Source organism: Bradysia coprophila (genome assembly GCF_014529535.1).
Source record: "Bradysia coprophila strain Holo2 chromosome X unlocalized genomic scaffold, BU_Bcop_v1 contig_416, whole genome shotgun sequence".
Taxonomy (NCBI): Eukaryota; Metazoa; Arthropoda; class Insecta; order Diptera; family Sciaridae; genus Bradysia; species Bradysia coprophila.
In genome coordinates, this window is record NW_023503334.1 from 1,208,338 (window position 1) to 1,231,469 (window position 23,132).

At 33.8% G+C, this 23,132-nt stretch overlaps 2 protein-coding genes and 1 long non-coding RNA gene across 7 annotated transcripts in view; 2 read left to right on the forward strand and 1 right to left on the reverse strand.

Annotated features, from left to right (window-relative positions):
- Positions 1-6,831, forward strand: part of LOC119069895 (sex determination protein fruitless) — an 88,193-nt gene extending 81,362 nt beyond the window's left edge. For 3 of the 4 annotated variants that reach the window (XM_037174105.1, XM_037174102.1, XM_037174104.1), the window contains one exon: positions 6,510-6,831. In XM_037174105.1, coding sequence (XP_037030000.1) covers positions 6,510-6,823 — 314 coding nt within the window. In that variant the 3' untranslated portion in view covers positions 6,824-6,831. Of the gene's footprint in view, positions 1-5,521; positions 6,047-6,509 lie in introns of those variants that run through there. The other variant, XM_037174106.1, reaches the window with a different exon arrangement.
- Positions 430-3,483, forward strand: LOC119069902. The gene is made up of 2 exons (XR_005086426.1): positions 430-3,201; positions 3,239-3,483. It is a non-coding gene; the product is annotated as an uncharacterized LOC119069902 (long non-coding RNA).
- An 8,652-nt stretch (positions 6,832-15,483) lies between the features above and the next one.
- LOC119069893 (dihydroxyacetone phosphate acyltransferase) lies at positions 15,484-21,208 on the reverse strand. Of its 2 annotated transcripts, none has more exons than XM_037174093.1 (11): positions 21,032-21,208; positions 19,887-20,107; positions 19,519-19,825; positions 19,103-19,458; positions 18,837-19,025; positions 18,650-18,764; positions 18,237-18,581; positions 17,485-17,570; positions 17,257-17,415; positions 17,018-17,190; positions 15,484-15,865 (listed from the first exon to the last, which is right to left on the reverse strand). In XM_037174093.1, exons 2-11 carry the CDS (start codon positions 20,079-20,081, stop codon positions 15,736-15,738), a joined length of 2,055 nt encoding a protein of 684 aa, XP_037029988.1. In that variant the 5' UTR covers positions 20,082-20,107; positions 21,032-21,208; the 3' UTR covers positions 15,484-15,735. The 2 variants fall into 2 exon arrangements, with proteins under 2 accessions (XP_037029988.1, XP_037029987.1); XM_037174092.1 differs by lacking the exon at positions 21,032-21,208 and adding an exon at positions 20,635-20,816.
- Positions 21,209-23,132: the final 1,924 nt, after the last annotated feature.

Here is a 23,132-nt window from a genome sequence, read left to right on the forward strand (position 1 = left end):
TATTCATTCAATAATTAATGCGACGTTAACGTCATAATACGTTCATTTATTACATCAAACGAACAGATTGAATTAAAAGCATGGATTTGATGATTACTTTAAGATATAAACACTGTGAGGCAACTCGGTATTATAGTCTGTGTTGCGGCGGGGAAACGTTTTGATAACGGGAAATTAGAAGACTTGAACTTGGGGGAAATGTCAAAAGTTTACACAAAACACAATGCGAATTATACCCGTCGTCATAACGGTGTATGTTCTGTCACATTTTTTTAAAATGATACTAGGAAGGTATGATGAGAACCTTAAACCTTATGTAAACGAAGTATTACGTCAGAAAGTATGAGTGCGTTCATAATGGGTTACAGTGAACGACATCTCAAATGTCTCACTGTCAAATTTTCCTGAGAATTTTATTGTGTCATTGCAAATTCACAATGACATTCTCTGAAAAAAATGACAGTGAGACATTTGAGATGTCGTTCACTGTAGTAATCTATTTTCATTGGTTTTTCTTGTGCGTTTATGTGACGTTAATTGCCTAAATATTGATCAAATAAGCGTGATACTCATAGAATATTTCACTGAAAACATTGAAACCGATGGTTACCTTTCGAATGAGTTTCATTCAAAAATATTTTACGGAATACCGACAAGATTCACCGCTAATGCTTAGTTTATACCCGACAAGTGTCCCGAAGGTTTCATGCTGATCCAAAGGAAAAGTAAAAAAATCGGACAGAACGCTGATCGCAAAGACGCCGGTAATTTTTGCTGTAAGTTTCATACAAAATTTTAGTACAATTTCAGTTTACTTGAAATTTTGTACTGAAATGAATTGAAAATTAACGACATTTTGAGATCGTGAACATTCTATAAAATGCTGAAAGTTATAGTTCTTCTGCTGTAACTATTGTTTTCCGATCTATTCCTTAATCAATTCTGTCATAATATAAGGAGGACATCAATCTGTTTATTGCAAAAAAGACAAAAAAAAACTTGGGGGTCGTGTTGTTTACTGCATTTGAAATACCACGGTCACTTTATATGCAACAATTGTGTCATCCTTTTTCTTAAAAAAGGAAAAAGACAAAACATAAAACGAGGAAGAATTTCTTTTTGTAATGAACACTCGCAAATCTTCCATTCAAGACAAGTAGGAATTTTTAATAAGCTTTTCAAGTGCATCAACTAGAGGTGGGCGGGCTCCGTTCCGAAATTTGATTCGACAAGGATAAATTCAATAAAAAACGAGCAGCGAAAAGCTCAAAACATTCATAGAAAATAAACTCGGTATTTGATAACGTAGGGGTGGTCAGATTCGGGACACATCGGACATCGACCTCAGCATAAAAACTGAGAACATTTGACAAACTCAAACTAAAACTTCATTCAAAATATGACTAGGATTTTCTTATTGGGTTTCTCCGCACAACTCTACGATCAACATACACAATTCTTCATCAGGAATTCACGACATTTTCATTGAATGACAAAGATAAATTGTATATGGAAAAAATGGGAAGACATCGATGTGCGTTTAGGACGATTATAATTGAGTGTAACACTTAAAATTGTACATTATAAACACGTAGATTGTAATCGTCCTAGTCTTTCGGCCTTTTACGTTTTGTTCCTTGTAGACTTAGTTTGTTAATCGAAAAACAAATGAAGATTTAATCTAATTCAATCCAAAGACTCAGATAAAGAAAACACAAACAGGGAAATATTTATGTAATAGTCACTCATGTCGAGCTCGTTGCTCGATGCATTTCCAGTACCAATCTTTTTTAATCGTTTCCGTGTCGACTATTTTCCATTACATTCTTTTTTATAGAACAAAGACTCAAACTATGAGTGGAACGAAGATAACTGACTGTAACTAGCATATGACAAAAATTCTAAGAAGTGGCAACTTGCGTTCTTGTTTGATGTTGTGTAGTCCGAACGAAGAGAGGCAAAATAGGTCTAAAGTTCTAGATCTATATACGGTGCGCGAGTAAAACGTATTTTTAATACTTTTTGCATTAGGCAACTTTGGTGTGTGATTCCACCACACACGTCAAGAAATATTTTTGCATATCTCGCTAAATAACTATTTCCCGTACGTCCTAGTGTGTTATCGATGTTCCTGATAGTTAAGTGTGTATCAACATTTCCTCAACTTATCGAATGGGTCGAATTAATATGAGGACTACAGTAATTTTCTTAAATGCATTTACTGTTGCATTTAAATCTTATCGCTAATACAGTAGTACAGGTTTTTGAGGAAAGCGATTATAATTTTCAGACCTGAAGAAAGGCTGGTTGTACAGAAAGTTCCGATATGAATGAAATAAATGAACATTCGCTGAACTTTGTCAATATCCGTTGTCTAGACCTTCAGATTTGAGAGTATTTCGCAATAAAACAAGAAAACGTTAAGTTCCGCAACAACAACAAACTTTTTATGTAGATATTTTATAGGAAAACTGAGTGCACAATTTTATTTTCTTATTTTTATTTTCATTTTCTTTCATTCGGATTTTTTTTAAACTTGGTAATGTAATAACATCTGAGATGAAGTAAATTGCTTATAATCGCCATATTCAGAATAAAAAGGTTATTCCCCATAATGAAAATGAAAACGTGAAACCGGCAATTTAAAATTGTAAATCGTCAAGATCGCAAGATTTATAGGGAAATAAGAATCACTGTTTAATGGTCATTCTATGACAAATTCTTAAACAATCATAATTACGAAACCCTTTCGGATGCAATCGTAAGACCGGATGTATTTACCGCCTAAATCATTTGCATTTTTTGCAGTTTAAGGCAGAGTATTTTCAACAGATTGATTTGAGTTCTAGATCGCATTAGTCAGCGTTCTTCGCTTATCTCTCCTGCTGAGATAGCAGTCTGATCAGAGAAATTAATGAGATTAAGGTAAAAAAAATTACTATTCCATCTATTATTGGACCATGATTTTCTTTCCACATTTCAGACCTGTGAGGACAAATCCTCTAACTCTTTAGTTTAGTTAGTTAGCATTGTGGAATTTCGCAAACAAAAAACATTTTTCAGAACTAGTTCACCAGTTGTCTAGTCCGAAAAAAATCTTTTTTTTTTCCTGTTCCATGATGAGTTTGAGACATATATTCTGTTGCTTACAGTGCCTCCAAATCTATAATATGGTTATTGTATTACAAGTGAGACAGGCATGTAATGACAGAACTCATATCAGCTGGTACCTTATAAGCTGTTATGGAACGAACATTCAAAATGATGTCTCACTTGTAATATAAAACATAAAAGCGCGTTTGTCCTTTCCGTTTTCGCCAAGCGATGCAAATTGTTTTATTTTTTGAATTATTTGCATAATTTGAATGATTTTTTTCTTAGTTAAAACAAAACCTTCAGATGAAACTATTAATGTTAATGTAAACAACAAAGCACAATGAAAAATACTCTTTATCAATAAACAAAACAAAAAACAAAACAAAAAAGCAAGAAAAAAAATTAAAGCAAAAAATAACTGTTTCTGCAATAAAGGTAGAACTTAAGTCATACCAAAACCATCAGTCCACAGAAATTCCCTATATTATATATAAATATACAATAAAAAAATAGCACTACAAATTGACCAATAAATCAGAAATTCATTACAGTCTCGATGGTATATATCTTAATACATATGTAACGTGTGACTCCTGACTTCGATTCTTTCGCAAACAGGTTCGACAGAAATTATTTTTCGGGTTGGAGAAAATTAGGATAGCACCAAAGTTGAGAACAATTTCCAAACTTTTCTTTCGAATGCCACTGTTTTTCGGAGTTAAATTTGATGTCGTGTCCACATAGAGAATAGATTATTGTGTTCAATAGCGACAAGCTCAGTATCAAATAATAACAAAAATGTGGTGAAATAAGTGAATTTCAACAATTTTTCCATCATATCCAATTGGGAGTGTCCAATTTTTAATAGCATTGCATTGACGGTCGGTATGTCTTTAGCATCTATTGTATCGATACCTATATGGAACTAATCCCTGCGGAGCTAAATCTCGTATCTTCCTAGGAATTACCTTCCCAATGAACTGAGTTTTCCCCCAAGGAGCTAATCCTACGTCACTAAGCGAATTTGACTGTGTTCCAGCATTAATAAAGAGATTACAACATATCGATCGTCAATGCAATGGTTCTATGAAGGTTGTTTGTCACATCACCTGTATATACGTACTGCGTACATAATACACATAATGGGGTGATTTAATCAGCAACGTTATGAAAAACTATGACCCACGCTTTACCACTGGTTCATCATCGACTAAACTATTATTACGAGATGGAATAATCACCGAACCATTCGCCGTAGTTTATTCAAAGTTGAATCGATTATTAAGTGTTAGGGGGTGCTTTCGAATCGGGCACATTATTATGATTGGGAAGAATGTTGAAAGATGGGAAATGGGAACTGTAAAATATTGTGTCTGTTACACACATCCAAATGATGATAACTCTGTCGACAAATCGAACGAAATACGAATTCACTATGTTTTTTTCCTTCTGAAGATTATGAATATTGAGAGAAGGAAGTAAAAATAGAATATTTCTCTGAAGATTCCAATTTTAAGGTGATTGTTGAACTTGTTGATGGTTGCAAAGCATACGACAGAAAAAAAAATGATTTCCTTGTGCGTACTAAACTACTAATATAATTTCACTATTTTTAAAATTAGAAACAGAAAACAATCTGAATACAATTACGATTATGAAAAGCAAAAATATATTTTTAAGTTTCAACAACAACAGCAACAAAAAGAAAGAAACAAATGAAAATTTTGTGAATTGAGTAATGTATTACGCATTGTCGTCAATTAGTTTGAAAATGAACTAAAAGCAAAAAGAAAAAAAAAACTAAATAAACAAAATATAGCAAAAAAAACTATTTTTTATGTATACTTTATGTGTTAAAATAAAAAAAATATTAATTTAAAAATTTCTCGTTTTGTCCAGAATTTTTTTTTGTTTTTGTTTTTCAAATCAAATATTTTACTACAAGAAAAAACTAGCAACAAATTTTTTCCAAAAAATTATATTATTATATACCTGCCTGCATCTTGCTTGGTTTGTATTTTGCTTGCGAATATTCTCATTACATTTTTTAATTCAAATTATTATCAATTAATTAATTAATTTATAATTTAATGATGGTTTCCGTCTCTTTTTTTATTTAAAAAAAAACTTTAATTTTTTCTTTACAAACAAATTTTTTTAAATTAATTGTTTGATTTCACAATTAGAACAATCTAAAAAAAAAGAAAAGAAAGAAAAAATGATGACAAATTTGAATACATCACTAAGTATTTTCTTTAAATTTATTTTTCTTGTAATTTTAACTATTTATTTTTCAATCAAAATATAATTAATTGTGTTGTGTAATAAAAACACTTTAAATAAAAAAACAACAAAAAAAAACCAAAAAACCAAAAAAAAAATTATTTAAAAATCGGTTCCGTCCTTAAACGTCCATTGCTTCCAGACCTCAAAACATGGCGCATTGCTCACCTATTTGAGAAAGTGAGCAATTGTGATGAACGTCGACGATGTTTGAAATGTGGGAAAATCGTATGCAACATTCGAAATCATTATTATGTGCACTTTCCCGGAAAATATTCGTGCAATTTCTGCTCAGCTGTTTACACACGTAGCGATACATTGTTGATGCACTCCAGATCCAAACATCCGGAACATTTCTAGGAATAATAATGTCAGAAATAAAAGACAGATATAAAAAATAATATGAAAAATAAAAGATATCCCCTCGGCCCGCTTTATTTGAAAAAAAAAAGAAATATACAAAAAGAAAGACAAGTTTCTGTATATTTTTTTAAATAATTATTATTCAGACGTATAATAATGATACAACAACAACAACAACAATTTTTTTCTTAATTATATTATGAAAGCCTCTATATACAGTTTGCCTGATGAACGCTTTTTGATGTATTTTTGATGCTACCAAATTCAAATTCGGCAAGGATTTATATTGATCCGGTGTACATGTTTTTTGATTATTTTTTTTTAATTTTTGAAATTTTCTTTTTTAATTTTAATGAAAAGTGTTCTAGCCAATTTTCTATTATTTGACGAGAAAGAGACACCCCCTCTTTTATACGGAATTTTTTTTATGTGGCACAGTAAAGAAGACGTTCAAAAATTATCGAATAAAATTCAACACTTAAAATCGAAATCGTATATTTTGAAGAAAAGATTAAAAAAAAGAGCGAAAGAAAGAAAAGAAAAGAAAGCCAATTGTTTGTATACTGGACTAATATCACTCCATGCCTTCCAGTTTTTTTTTAATTTATTTTTATTTTTTGCTAAGTTTGTACACTTTGATAATATTTACAAGCAAAAATACAAAAAAATCACCAACAAATATTTCCAATTTTTTTTCTCTTTCTCTCTGTTATTTTTCTCTTCCAACTTCGGGCTGATTTGCCCTATGGTGTGTTTGTTGGTTGCAGGGCCGGGGGGACACTTACCGCCGCTGTTCGATCATCAATCAGCTGCATTTCATCATCATCATTTGCATGGCAGTGGTAACGGAGGAAATCATCATGCAATGTCTTATCACAATATGTTCACGCCGGCACGTGATCCGGGAACAATGTGGAGATGTCGATCATGTGGTAAAGAAGTAACGAATCGATGGCATCACTATCATTCACATACGGCCCAGAGATCATTGTGCCCATACTGTCCGGCAACATATAGTCGAATCGATACACTTAGATCCCACTTACGGGCTAAACATTCTCATCAGTTAACTAAACCTTAAATTTAAATGAAATGAAAATAAAAAAAGGAAGAAAAGAATTTAATAAAAAGGAAAAAAATTATTACAACAAATGAAAGAAAGGAAAGAAATTCAAGTAAAATGAAAAGACAATTTAAATATAAAAGAAAAATGACACAATAATTTAAATTTAAAAAAAAATAATATAAAAACACAAAAAAAAACTTTTTATAAAATAAACATCAATGGGATGAAAGCATTTTTTTCGATATTTTTTTTTTGTTTTTAGCAAGAACAACGGCGTATTCTCTAGTCCGAAATATTATTTATTTTTGTTTGTTCTACTAAATATTACAATTAGCAACTAGTGTCTATGTGCCATTTTTCCGACTTAAAAAAAAGAAAAGAAACCTTTGTGCCATAACATGGTTCCTGTGTCTCTCTAGGAATAACACAATGCATACAACTTATCACTCCATCAATATTATTTTTATTATATAGGATGGACATAGAGAGAGAGAGTTATTTCACTTATCAACAATAGCATTGCACCCTTAGATTTGTAGATAAAATATTTTTCCTTTTGCAATAAGTCCCCTTTCTTCGTCCATAATTTAATATTTTACATCCAATCAAACGAAAGTACTGAACTGAAATATTTTGAAACGGATTGTGTTCTGTTTAACTTACAAATTGTCCTTAAAGACTACTTGCTGACTGAAAAGCAGATTCGCAGAAATATTTTTGCGTCGTGGAAATTGAAGAAAATGTGACTATAAAAGTCCTGCTTTAAGCTTTATTGAAACATTTTGTCATACCACATCATATTTATATTATACGAGACGGTCGACCCATAGTTCTTTTTGAGAAAGAGAATGATATAAAAGATCAAATGTATATCGTTGCACGCAAAGAAAAGTTTTGATTGTGGGAATAGTCAATTTGTTTGTGCAGATTAACGTAAATTATCAAAATTTATTTAACTGTTTACGGTAAGTAATTTGAGTTGTTTATATAAAACGGGATCGATAGATGAAAAGCCAAGTTTATGTGTGAATTTTAGCGATCCGAGGCGTGGCCGAGGTGAATAGTCAGAGGTAAACGTGACTTTTCATCTGTATTCCGAGCTATGTACATAACTTTTCACACGAACTACAAAACAAGAAATACTTTAAGGGTTGTAAAACATTTCAGAAAATCCATTATATCATTGTGGAAGAAACATAAAATTGTGCGTATTTCACCGGAGTCATAGTTTTCTTTGCGTTTCTCGTTAAAAAATGATCTTTAATTTCGACCGTAATGTGAAGGGGAATTTCTTCGGTAATCAGTTCAAAATTGAGGGAGAACAAAATCTTTCATTCCATTGATATGTAATGCGCGTAAACGCAAAACCAACCAGAGCTTCAAAAAAAACGTTTCATGTAAAGAATTAATTATTAAAAAAAAAAATGCTTAAATGTGCTAAAGTTTTAACCAAATTAAATGAAAAAATACTACACCAAATATGTGAAGTCATATTTGATCGATCATAATATCCATTATTAATTAGATGTTAACGAAAAAAAAATTTGGGTAATAGTCAAGTGAACTATATTTTTGTATAAGTCAATTTTGACTATAAAAAATATTAAAAAAAATTAATTAAAAAAAGCATTATAAATACTCAAATGTGTTTAGTCATTTAAATTTAAATTAAAAGAAAAAAAAATAAATTTAAAAAATTATAAAAATTATATTTGTAATAGCTGTTTCATCTCATTCATTAAAAAAGAACATTGCACATTTTTCAATTTTTAAATATTTAAACATTAAGAGGAGGAAAAGTAAAGCAACAGTTGGCTTCAATATCAATCCATATCCGCACGTAAATTTTTCCCTAATTTTTCTATGTATAGAAATCTGATCTAATTTCCTTTCGATTACAATTTTCCTTTTAATTTTCTTTAAATTTCCGTTATATTACATACAAAAATACTTTCAATACAAACAAACTCGAGAGAACTCGTTAGTCCAACAATCAATTTTACATTTGATTTTATTTTACAATAATTTTTGGCATCTACATCTCAAGGAGACCATCAAAATAATTTGAGTTATGACGACATGACATCAGTTTAAGATGCTAAATGGTACCCATTTTCTGCAGTTTCTATCGAGAAAAATTTAGCTATTTTCCGTCAGTGTATGAACAACATTATTTACATGGTATATGCGTCGAAAACCGTACTTTTCATGTTTCAAGCACTACTTTCGACGCCCTCAGCATGTAAAATCAATTACAAAACCCGGGATAAAAATGAAAAGTCTCGTTTTCGTGTGTTTATTGACCTCGGCTTCGCCCCTGATCAACAAAATTCACACGAAAACTCTACTTTTCATCTTTTTATCCCTAGTCATGTAAAATACTATTACATGCTGCACGCGTTGCAATATTTCCATGTTTCACTTCATTTTTAAACGCCTTCAAAATTTGGCGTAAACATTAATGATTTTCATGTGCTTCAGCCTCGGATCAGTATAAAATTCCTATATTTATGTAAAATGGCTATTATAACGAAGCAACTTTGACATTTTACTTGTGACACTAGTGCAATATAATAACAATATTCGAAAAATTAAATTTCAGCATTAAAGAGTGTTTTTGCTTATAAGAATAAAATTTTGAGTACGGGAAAGCATGTGAAAATTTTTTAAACTCCACGACTTAATTTTTTTTTCTCTTTTAAGGCTTTATTGATGATTTTCTGTGCGGGTATCAATTTTTATCAAATTCAGAGATTTTAAAAAGCTTATTTCAATGAAGAAAAAAAAACGTGCATGCATTCAAGTAGTATATGTAAAACGTAAAAGTAATCGTACATTTTATAAAAAAAAAAACATAAACTAAACCCATTTTGGTGTAATTTTTTGTGATATTTGAGAGAAAACGTACCTAAAGTATACATTTAAAATAATAAATATTTTTTAATAAGAAATTAATTAATTAAAAAAACGAAAAAATGGATAAACGTTGAAGAACAGTAAACAAAAAAAAATTAAATTAAATTAAACGATACCAATGCATCTGTGGAAATGATGTGTTCATTGATATAGAAAATATTTAATTAATTTTCCTTTTTCATTTTTTTTGTTTCGTTTTGTTGTTTCTTTTTTTTCGTTCATAGGTTAGGTTCATAATTATTATTTATAGATTGAATCATAAATGAGGATATAAATCGTGAGAAATTCAACCTATAAATAAGCAGTTGTACCGCAGCTCAAGTTTTTATTATTTTTTTATTTTGTAAATTTTATCCCAGTTTTGTCAATTTTGATTTTTTTTTTCATTTTTACTTTCACGCGGTTTTTTCATGCGAAATGAAAACAGTGTTGTACATATTTTCTAAAATAAATAAATAAAATAAATTCTGTGCTGTGTATATATTTTTGTACACACTTAATTTAAAGTCTAAGCAAGAAAAGAAGATGAAAAACTACCATGTTGATTTATGTAAATAAAACCTAATTTATGAAAAACACAAATATAGTTAGTGTACGAAACATTTTATGAAAAACCAAAAAAAACCAGCTGTTTAAACTCAAACTCGAACAACTTTTTTTAACTATCACCTTAAAATTGTAATTATACGATTGAACGTGTGCCCCCATTATTTTAATCATAAGAAAAAAAAATTATCCATAATTGATGCAAAACTAAAACTTATTTTAAAAACGCCAATCTCTATTATCACACAAAAAAAGGTGGTAAGTATGTGTGATGATGGTTCGTAGATATATCTTGAGAAGTTTTCACTGTAAGCCGATTTATAGGGAATTCAACAAGTCAGTTGTAAAATACAACGAAGTCAGTACATTCAAAGAGAAGCGTACGGTCGTTGTCAGTTGGATTGATAGAAATGTAATGGTAAGTAATCATGAGGATGAAGTCACTTTTTCTTCGGATAGGTTCTTTTCGATGTAAGTATTTTATATGAAAAGGAAGAGTTATAAAAACGTGAAACACTGTCTAACAAGATAAGCTTAGTTGATTAAGACGGAATAATTTAGGTGAGAAAAGTTGATGGAAGAAAGTTGTGTTAACAGGCAGATCAATCGCATAATTCAATTTGGACCCAATTCTTAAACATCAAATAGTTCACACCGATTCGTAATCTAATTCTCGAATAACATAATCGTACATGAATTACCTCTGCGATATCTCAGTTCGCATCTTCTCAAATAAGTATGAGAAATTGAGGAAATTTTTTACTACTGTAGTAGGCATAAGACGCCGAAAATGTTAAGAAAAACATTTTACAGTCAGAAACGTAAAATATTACGTAATTATACCAACATCATGTCAATACGTATAATGTTATTTTGCACATTTTAAAGAGATGTTACGACGCTTTAATATAGCAAAATATTTACTTTCTTTAACTGCAATGCCTGTAGCAATAAATAGATAGCTAGCACTCAGTCACTATACTGTTTTCAATAATTCAACATTAATGGTATAATATTGGAAGAAAATATTATTGTTGGTGGCGTGCATTCTTGTTGTTGTTGTTGTGTTGAAGCTATTTTTCATTCAAGAAAACAACACCGAGAGTTTCATCTTTATGTTGCTCAAATTGCATTCGTCTTCTCTAAGAAATGTTAAGTTCAAACCTGCATTCAAAATGCAATCTATAGCTAATTAACACTTGCATTTATTGAAATCGCCTGCTTTGTGAGTATTCATACAGTAATTTTTGTATCAGCCTAAATAAAGAAGCTATAGGTTCAATACAATACTTTTAGGTAACGGAAGTGTTATTCTAACACAGCATAGAGATCGAGTGACTCGATACGAGTCTATATTCTATTACTCTTTTTTATCGAAAAAATTTCCGTATAAGACCACCTCAGTCAGATCTTGTTACCGATTTTTGTCGAACAAAATTCCAATGGGTCGTTCATAACCGTAGGCTTGTATCGATTCTCCTATCTCTATCGCATTATTGTCTCCGTTGGAGAATTGGAGAATACAAAGGACGCAAAATATCCAAAACAAAAGTTTAAAGTCTAAATCGAGGGGCAAGACAAACATAGAAAATCCCTTTCCACCCTTTGTTGAGGAAATCGTAAATCAAAGAAAAGCCTTAAAAACAGTATTCGCGATTTTCACATTCAACAGTTGACACTAACTTCTATGTAAGAGAACATTGGACGTAAGTATGGTCGATAATTTCCGCTACCTTTCGTTGCAACGCGCCAATAAAAAAAAGTCGAAATTGACAAGAGAAGTCATTTAGAATACTAGAAAATCAAGTTACTCAAGTTACACGATTATCTGCCCCTCGATCAAAAATCTGTACCAAGCCTAATCAATTACAGTCTCGGAATTATAAGAAACAACAATTACAATTCAATCGACGCTGTGCATTCCACATGCATCACCAACGTTACGACATTTACGTTTGTATAATGTTTGGATTGTTGAAAATGTAACTTCTTATAATTCTTACACCGTACGTCTGGACACTTTTACAATAACACTGCTCCTAGCATTAACATAAAAAATTATTTGAAGACTGATGAAATCATAATCGATTCTACGATTCTGTTGTAAACATAGATGAAATGCTTTCGTTCAATCTTAAGCGGTAGCCACTAAAACCACTAAAACCTCCAAAATGGACCCTTGTTAACGCTATGAGCAGTTACCGACTACATATTTAAGTCATACCTCAAAAAATACTTTGAAATTAATAAAGTTTCTGGTTTACAATTTGTAGAAAATCGATAAATGAAAACAGTATAACCAATAAAGGGGTGTGTTGATTTTGACATACCTGCCTTGCTCTATCGGCGGACTCAAACAAATTTTTGATGTGCCCAGAAAACGTTTCGAGTAGTTAACTCGCTTTTACCGCTAAGTTAAACGTCTATTGTATAGCGTTGTGATGTCATTGAAGGAGCCTTTAAACTACAGATAACAAATCACGATTTTGTAAAGTTTTGTAGTTTTGTTAGTTTGTGTATCACTTTGTAAACATCAATTTCAATAAAGAGAATTAAATATTTAAAACAAAAAACGATATTATTATTACATTTCCAAACTGCACTGTACGTGAATGAATTTTGTTAATAAAAATGTTGAGACATCTGATATAAAGAAGCAAAGCTAGGGAAGAAAAACGTACAATTTACCCTCTCTTCAATCGACATGTAGGTCAACTATTTATCCGACCTTTTATAACGTAACATTTGGCAATCTGAGAGGATAACAGCTAGAAAACAATGCGACAATCACGCTGTAATCACACTTCTTATATTACTACACTGCTGCGGTAATCATTTTAGTTGTTTTCTATTATTTTCATTTATAAACAAATTCAGCATTACTCGTATGTATCGTCATATACAGTTAGAGGAATTGATGTTTCGGCGTGAATTTACTTCAGCTGTTTTTCAACTGGTCCACTAATAAAAAAATTTTATTCTTGTTTATACGGTTGAAGCAGCTAAACGTAGGCACGTTAGTGGTAAAACCGTATAAGTCATTTTCTTTTTCCACCAGCTGAAAAATACATTAAGCAAAGTCATGCTGAAATATCATTGCCTCTAACTCTAGGACGAGAAATAAAAAAAGGGTCCAGTCACTAGAAGAAATCAGTTTTAGGTCGGATACACGCAAGATTTTCAATGAAAAAAATTCTCACTGTCATTTTCGACGAGACTCCTTCAACTACTCTAGTGATGTGACTTTTCCGCGAGATTATTCAGGAGTCGTGCTGTAAATATATAAATTAAATTGGGCATCAGTGGTACTGTACGGTACACAACTGAACGCATTTAAATCGAAATATCTATACAAGTCAACTTCACGTTCTATATCACAAGTCAACCTGATTGTCGATTTATTTTTCGATACGTTCACAACTGTAGCACCAATATTTGTAACACTGCTAGTGATATAGTGACTTCAAATCCGAAAATTTGCTCACCACTTTAGTTTAAAAAACGACCTAAAAAGGTGAGAAAGAATCTTCGGTTCCAGATGAAATAAGAAGTTGGAAAATCGAATTCAAAATGTGCTGAGCACTGAGCACTGCTCACTCTTAGGGTCAATTGGAAAAGAAAAAAAAGAAAACATTGCTAACGCCGACCCGTACGAAACACCTGTTCGTATCAAAAGCCTTTAATGTGAAACTCTTCATTTCTCTTAATTCATTTTCTTCTTTGCCTTGTTATCATATACAAATAAATTGCCGGAGGCAATATAGACAGCCCCGTACGAAGTCAACTTTCATAAATTCCTATTTAAACAGCCATATACCGCTATATTTACCTATATTTCACTATAAATAAACATTTCACAGATGAATATGCTATTAAATAGCTCAATATAGCTGTATATCGCTATATATAGATGTCCATATACCGAAAACGACGAACACAGATAACCAATTACTTCACCGTCAACAGAAACTCTCTACGTACCATTTTTACCAATATATTTCACTTTTACTAAAATCCAATATGGCCGCCGGCAGCCATTTTGTTATGAGACCGGAAATAATACTGACGCTTCGCATTTATTAATACCTTTCAAACAAAAAAAAAATCATGAAATTCGGTCAAAATTTACTCGAGATATTGACAAAATATTCCACGTTCACTGTACGGCCGAGTAGTCGGATAAGAACTCACTCCAAGAGAATTAGCTCACGCTCAGGTGAACCTAATTTCATAAACTTTCGAAATCAGTTCAAATTTGGCCGACCTACAAGCAAAAACTGCTTGCCACCCAGTACGTGGTTCACACCAAGTGCTCTAACTCACGAGTCGGTCATCCGATTTCCATAAACTTTTTTCTTGTCGATCGGTATCGTAAATACCTTTTATTGGACCGTGTCACTTACAAGTGTAGCGTTTAAATATTCGGAGATATCTTCGAAAAACCGTAAAGCGCGTGTGGAAATTCACGCTATCCGCGGTATCCTGGATACCGGGAAGTTTTCAGAAAAATTCTTTAGATACCGGGAAATCGAAAAAATCGTGAAAAATATTTGGCGAGAAATCAAATTTACGATTTTAGATACCTGGAAATTTGACTCGGATACTGGGAAAAAAACACAATTTCCACTCATCTTCGAACTTAGCCTGTCTCAAGTTACTCAAGTTATCGTGCAGACAGACGGACATTTTTTTTCCTTATTTGGCATCTATGTACAACCACAATAGGTTTCCACTTAATCAGGGAGTCCACATCGACGTGTTACGAACGTATGCGTAAACCTATAAGACCCCAGTACTTCGTACGGGTCTAAAAATTCTGAGAAGGTCGAGTTTGTCTTGCGTAAAGTTGTAACTTTCAAGTCGAATATCATTTTTGACTAACATGCTGAGTGCAGAGTCTACAAAAATGCGTCTGGAAATCAGAAACATTTTTATTAAAAAAAAACAATTAGCGCAGAAAAACACGAATTTGTGGGATAATTTGGTTAAAATTCAGAAGAATTTTCGAGACTCATCATTAGACCATAAAGTTCGTCGGCTCGAAACCGACAATTTAGTTTTTTAATAATCAACAGCATCTTGAAGAACGTTAATCTACTCAAGATAATCACGTCATCAGCGCAGGTTTGGCATTTCGCACCATTGAAGTTAAGGTTGGTATTTCGGAGCGCAAGGTTGGGTTTAGGTCTAAAAAAATGGAAAAACACATTTCGTTTTGGGTATGTAATACTTTATTTGGATCTAAATTTTCGTAACAAATAAAAAAATACTGTCACGCCCAGCCATGACAGCCGACTAATTTATTCACAATCACACAAAAAACACCAACAAACTTCTAAAATAAAAATCTAAAAACAAAAAAAAAACGAAACAAAGTCTGTGCAAGACAGGACTCTCAAAAATGTAATAACGGTAAATCAAATTTTTATTATTTCAATAAATTAAAGAAAAAAGAGAAAAATAATTCACAATTTGGCGAGGAATAAATAATTTGACAAGTAATTAAATGGCATCAATTGGCAATAGTGGCGCAATAAAATACTATACTTAGATAAATCATCACTGGTACTTGTTCGGTATGTTACTGTGGTTAAACTGTAAAAAGAAAGAAAATCAGTCAATCTCAATCAGTGAGACAATCAAGATTTTGTCAGGCACGGTTCAACTCTCTTTCGACGCAGAACGTTATTCTAAGTAAAATAGTTATTTGGATCACAAGGGACAAAAGTAAAGAAATTCAACCGTGTGCGAGAGTTGCTGTCCGCGCCGAAAGCAATTTTCATTAACAGTTACGGTAATCGAGATTTTGGATAGAAAAATTCCTATTTGACCAAAACGTGTTTTCAATGTCTCGTGTGTGTTAAGCATTGCACCGCATTATGTAAGCCGCTCAAAATTTAACTGAGGCCGTTTGTAGCCGCGATAAGAAAAAACTTGTTTGAGGTGCCCTGGTAGCTAGAACTACGTGTTGGCCACATCAATTCGCCTAGTCGGTTGACCCGTAGAGGCACCACATTTTTTTATAGTACTTCATTCTCAGTGTACTATTTTTTGTGTAACAACTTCACATTGATTCATTCCCATGAAATATCACTGCAGTGAAGTTTGTTCATGAAAAAATAATTCAGTGACAGCAGACTTTTGATGAAGAAAAGTACTAAATTGTAATAGATTTTACCCTTAGTTTCTAAACTCCATTCTCCTATAGAATGTTTAAAAACAGTGTAAAGGATCGGTTTTACTGTTTGATTATTTTTGTATCGAAAGTTGAGGGTAGATGTTTTGGTTCGCTAAACTAATTCAACCATTCACTTCGACGAACAAGCTTTTTGTTTAAACTGTCTAAACTCTAAACTCTCTATACGTATGCGCGTTATAAAACAGAAAACATTATTGCTCGCTTAAGCACATCGGAAACGGTTTTAAAGGGTCCAAAAATTGGCAGCAGTACACTATACACATTAGGTGAATGAAGCGAAAATCGTTTGTTCGAAACCAGCCTCAAAACTGCCCTGTTGTCACATAATATTTCAGCATCATTCTATGTGGCTAGCGCTACAGTCTTCCACCCACATACCATACAAAACTGACAAAAATCAAGTTTCCGAAATTTCACAAATTTAAAGTGAATCAAAGTCCACGTCTGTCACATAACAGCAAGAAGAAAACATCAAAAAAAAAATGTTCGTCAACTTTTCATCTGACATCTGTTTGGAGTGTAGGTGTGTGACTAAGTCTGCGACTTACCTCTTGGTTTTGGTTAAAATCTTATTTAATTGGAATGAGCTAAGCGCTATGCTAATACTGTCCAATGACAAACAGTACGGATGTACATGATTCTCTCGGGAATTTAAACCATTTTCCACACGTTGTTGTACCTTGACTAGAAGTTCTTTTTCGGTAAACTCGGTTTCCTGGAACTGATTGTTTCCGTTAGATTGGGCTTCGGCCGAAATGGGGAGCAACACAAATTTGTCTAACATTACCTCTTCGTTAATCGTTTCAATGACATGCAAATAACAGCACAAAAATGGCGCAATGGTACTTAAAAATACGTTAATTATTTCACTCTCGTTTTGATTGAATTCGTACGCTTGACTCAAAATTTGTGACTTCATAAGATATTGCAACGAGACGTTGTATTCCTGGTGGAGCAAGTAGGGGAAATAGGTTTAGAAATGAGAAATCGAAAAATGTCCCGTCATGAACATTACCTCATTTTGTACCTCCTGTTCGGTATCCAATACAAATTCCGTGGAAAACAATTTTCGCAACTGGAAAAAGTTGTCCTGTATTTGCTCTGAAAATTAGAAAATTTCATCAGTCGGTGGAAATGATTCGGGTGAGGAAAATTGGCAGAAAAGTAGGTATACTCTGACACACACCACACACACACCACACACACACACACACTTATGTTGTATTCCACAAACCGACACACGGTTCGTGTTAGCAATGTATGCATTGAACAGAAACGATATGTTCCTAAGCCGCGATTCATTGGTACGGACAAATAAAATCATTTTGGTATGCAATGAACTTTTGTCTCGCTGCTGGATGTTATAATGCAAGACCGTTAAACGATAGTTGCATAAATCTTTAAAGTACACATTGCATAATACATAAGGCAATGTCAATTTGGATGGTTTTTGTAAAATGCATGTGCAGCTAACAGTTAGAGGTAGACAAGTACGTACGTCATTCGTACAAGGGCACCTGTAAGTGTAAGGTGTTACACAATGTGAGGTAGATAGAAAAAAAAAACAGGAAGACCGAATGCTCCGGAAGACTTTGGACTTGCATTGACATGTCAGGAGTCATAGCTTTCCGCTCCTTCCTTTCCACCGACAAACAAATTCTCTTTTCAACTCAAATATTTTACGAAACTCTGCCGTGTTCTCTTTTATGGGTCATTCAAACGCACACGACCCTTTTCTACGATTTAACCGGCAAACACAAAACTCACCTGAGCTAAAACGTTGTTCGTTCATCGACCTTACCACCAATAAGACAAATGCCGGTTGTATTAACCAACGCATGCATGGATTGCAGTAAATTTGTAGCGAAAACGCTGGCACAGAATTGCGTAACGTATTGGTAGATAGATTGTGACCCTTTAGCTTCGTCGGGTTAATTGTTTGAATATTGGCAATGACCGGTTTCATTAGTGTTACTTTACCATCGATCATCGACAGTTGCAAAATGTTTTTGTGCACGTCCAACGAATCGAGAATCTTCGATTTAATGCTTGTATGTTCAACGGACACAAGGGCACCCAGCGCCTTTAGATGCGTGGAGAGCAACAGGACGCCTGTAAGGAGTGGTTTCATTTTCGAAAAATGTGCCGCAGCGAAATAAAAATTCAGAAATCGTTTTTACCATCGGCGAGTTGTTGGAGGCTTGTTGTCTTATCCATAAATAATCGGTAGTTTATATACAATGACACAACGTTGAATACGGTCAGAACAATCAAGCTCTGTTGCTGCGAGATCACCTGGCGAGACGAGATAAAATACGATTAAGTCCATGCGAATGTGAGAACACTTTTCGTCAGCAGTCTCCTTACATGTTTTCCTAATTTGTTCACTAGATCGAGCTCACGCTTCGACAGCTGCTGGACGTGAACGGGCAATTGAGCATGATTGAAGCGATTTAAATTCAAACCGAAATATTCACGAGCGGAAATCGGTTGACCAAAGTTAACGTACATGGAGCCATGATTAACGTCCAGGATTTTCAGTGCTTTGAACAGAGCCTTCAATGTGTTCCGAAAAGAAAATATTTTTTTTTTAAATAAACTGTCCAGTGTGACACTACTTTCCGTAGTCATACCATCGTCGATTCTTTAGGTTTTGGCACACCAAGCATTTCATAAACGAAAAGTTGTTCTTCCAACGGCTTTTCATAAGCAACTCCGATCGGAATGATTGTTACATCAGTCACTTCGCCCATAAATAACGGTTCCAAAGCCATCGCCAATAGTCCTAATTTTGGCGTCAGAGCCTTAAAACTTCGACTGCGCGTACCCTCGATGAAAAATTCAACGCCGGTGTGGTAAACATTCACCAGCGACCTCATGTACTCTTTGAACACATGCCAGTACAATTTATCGGTTGCAAACGATCGTCGCATAAAAAATGCTCCAGTTTTGCGGAGCAGTGCTCCAACTCCTACCATCGACAGAAAGTCTACAGAGAATAGGGTGTAAATTTTATCGCTTCATTGTTCTATCAATCGTTCGAATTTACCCATTCCAGCCGCTATTCCTGGTATCTCCAAATCATATGCAAAACAGATGTACGACATGAGTACAAAGTCCGCATAACTGCGATGGCTGGGCAGATACAATACTGGCTGAGAACCAATACATTTCTTCACACGTACCATGCTATCTTCATTCACATAAACGCCTGTGCAAATTTTCTTCAATATTCGGTTCAGACAAATGCCTGCCCATCGAATCACCGGCATACTCCGTGTCAGACCAATTTCATTTAGCATACCTTGGACGACACGCTTCAGTTCTTGTTTTTTATTCTTGTCATTTCCACTCAACTGAAAATCGATTGGATTGAGAACCAAACAAATTTAGCCGAATGCAAAGCTGTCGACTAACCTCTTCGATCAGCCGCACAATGCGCGGACTCTCAAGAACGTTTAGCTTCAGTTCTTCTGGTGACAAGTAGTTCTCCTTTCTGTTCGGTATTTGCGGTTGCCACACTTTTGTCATGCATGGCATACGATCGGGTTCCAGTAAATTTTGGAATCCCTTCGTGGAACTTGTAGTGGTTTCGGTCTGTAGAGTAGCCATTTTTAAAACTGTTTTTGATGTGAAACCTGGAAGTGAGAGAAAATGGAACTTGAGAGACAAAAGAAATCTTCGGCGAAAACACTACTTTCGAGGTATACACACACCGCACCACCACTACTACTTGCAACACTTAACATTGCCGCTATATTGTGACGTGATAATCAACGATTCCGCAGTATGTGTAGATAAAATCGAACCACCCTGACCAATCGGTTACATCTAGCGGAAGAGTCAAAACGTCGATATGCGATATGACTGCTCTGGAGATTAGACAAGAAAATTGTCTATTTGTCCGATGATTAGATTTTATGTCAACGCGAGATTTGTATGCTCGCCACAATGTAAATATTTGTTGTACTGAAAGCTGTAGTCATCATTATAATAAAATACTCTGAGCCGAATCGGTTCAAAGTTTGATCAAATAGACAAACCGAAGAAATTTAAAGTAAATATTTGCTTAGCTTGAGACTCAATGTTTGCTCAATGGGTTTATGTTTTCGTTTTCAGTTTATTCAAATAAATGAAGAAGAAAAAAAAATGAATTTGTCTGTACCTGCAGTACAAACGTGCAGTTGATTGACATTTTTGTTATCAGTCATCACCAACAATAATAAACCGTAGGTGTTCGCAGCCTTGAATACTTTATTGCGAATTTGCCGAAGGATTTACCCGCTACTTTCTTGAATTAAGTCACCGACCCAACAAAAACTGACCATCTCCTACACAAACGGAAAGTCTAATTCGATTAACTAAAATCAGCTAGAGGCTGTCATTGAATTACTATGCGTAAACTTTTTTAGGCCACCAAAAACATCCATAAATATTGAACGAAATGCAAAGTAAAAACCGAAAACAAACAAAACATTTGTAAAACTCTCATAAAACAGGTACGGGTAACGTAAACATCGGAATAACGATAAGCAAAACGAAATTAAAACGAAAAGCCTTACCAATTCAATGCACTCTGTTTCACTTAATCAAATCGCTAAACATGACACACTCATATCTTCTCAAATTGATTTTTTGCAGAAGGTATACGTAAATCAACACTCATATGGGAGCGAATCACTTCAGACGATCCGCGAAACTATGACAGTCCATCTACTACAAACGACACACGTTATTATGTGAATGAATCGAACCCCAGCAAAGCCAATGATTTTTTGTACCAGAGATCAACAATTTTATATGTAACCGCGCGAAGAATTTGAAAATAAGTTTTTCGAAAACCCGTTGTTCAATGTACAGGATCTTACGCGTCTAACATTCTAAATGTCCGTTTAATTCTGAACATCTAATTTCTCCTATTTCTCTTTATGAGTTATGCTATGCTTTCGTTATGGAGAAATAGAAATGAAGTCAGATTTCTGACCATGATTTGTGGTATCGTGACAATTTTCAAGTTTGTGCGTCAATTTTCTTGAAATACTTTGATATCCAGCAGTAATGGCTAACTTTTTCATGAAGAATGAACATTTGGCGTCGTAATTAATCAATATATAAGGAATTTAATTAAGTTTAATGTTTTAATTGGATCGAGAGTTGCGGTGTCCGTGATTTGTGGTATTTCACATGAAGTTACATATAGGCCGCTATTTGGAGGTATTCCAAAACGTCATACAAATTATATCGCAAACCACAGTGCAAGAGAATGCGCTATAATTTACATGTATACAGGGTTTTTCATCCGCAAATCATGGTCAGTGACCTTATGTACGAAAAATAGATAAACCAGACGTTAGTAGTACAAAGCGATCACTGTTTGGCATTCCTACCACGCTAAGTTTTCTTAGTACATACAATCCACAAATGAGCCTCAGCCTCAAATTCCGTTGTCATTGTTTTGTGTCAGATCCGTCAGATCCCATTGTTGTTATTGGAGCTTCTGTGATCGATTCAGTTTCTAAACAGCTCAATTTCTGTTCATTTTGATGACTTTTTTTCATGAGTAGAAACTAAGTAAAACTGCCTTCGGATCAAAGATTATGCCGTGGCATTGTCACTGTTACGGCTACGAAATATATCAAAGACGTGGATTGAATCGAGGGTTGACGCACTTCTGGATTAAATGGGAGTGCGTTATTAGAAATTCTACTCGACGCCACTGATACCTAACACATACATATCAGTTACAAGTTCAAAAACCTATAGATTGTGATTTTTCCTGATTCTAAAATAGGATGAAGAACTACTCATAAGTTTTCGGACTCGTAAATGATACCCTGAAAGTATATACCACCTGTGATGTAATAAATGTGTCACTTATGGATGAGAACGGTACGATTAGCATGTAATCAAATTCGGTTGATATAAGGAGTTTGTGTTGACTATTATCATCAGACGATTGTGCGTGCATCCGCTTGCGAAGTTTTTGGAAAATAGCATAGCACACTGATAAAATAGATTTTAGAATGTTACCTGTGGCAGGTAACTTGTGTCCAGATAATTTATTTTGTATGTAAATGAAAGTTTGCTGCAGCAGGTAACGTATACGAGAAATAAGCAGGGCCGAACTGGCTACCAAAAGGCGCATCGGGCGAATTGGCTGAAAAAGGTTCAGAGGCGGCCTAAATAAATTTTATTAGTTTGAGGAGCGCCAAAAAGCAAAGGGCGCCAGTCCGGGACTGGAAATAAGATTACGCAGACAAGTTACCAGCCAGAGGTAATATTTTAAAATCTTTTTTGTCAGTGCAGGTGTATTATTTCGGGAAATGTGGATCATGAAATACTAGCTTCTTCTGAAGTTACAAGGACGAGCAATACAGACTTTGGCACTATCGAAACAATATTCTGGGCATTAAGATTGGGTAGCTTCAGCACGAAGACTAGTATTTCGTGATCGATATGATTTTGTTTTGTGCTAGAGCGTGTTGGAGGTAGAGAAAATAGCAAGCCATCTGAAAAAATCAACCTGTTTTTAGTTACAAATAAAATTTATTGCTAACACAATCTTTGGCCGTACAAAATATAAAAACCTAAAAATGTATAATTATGGATGTTAGTTTAGTCTAAGTAAAATTTTATATTTCTTGCAGCGAACTTTTACAAGAG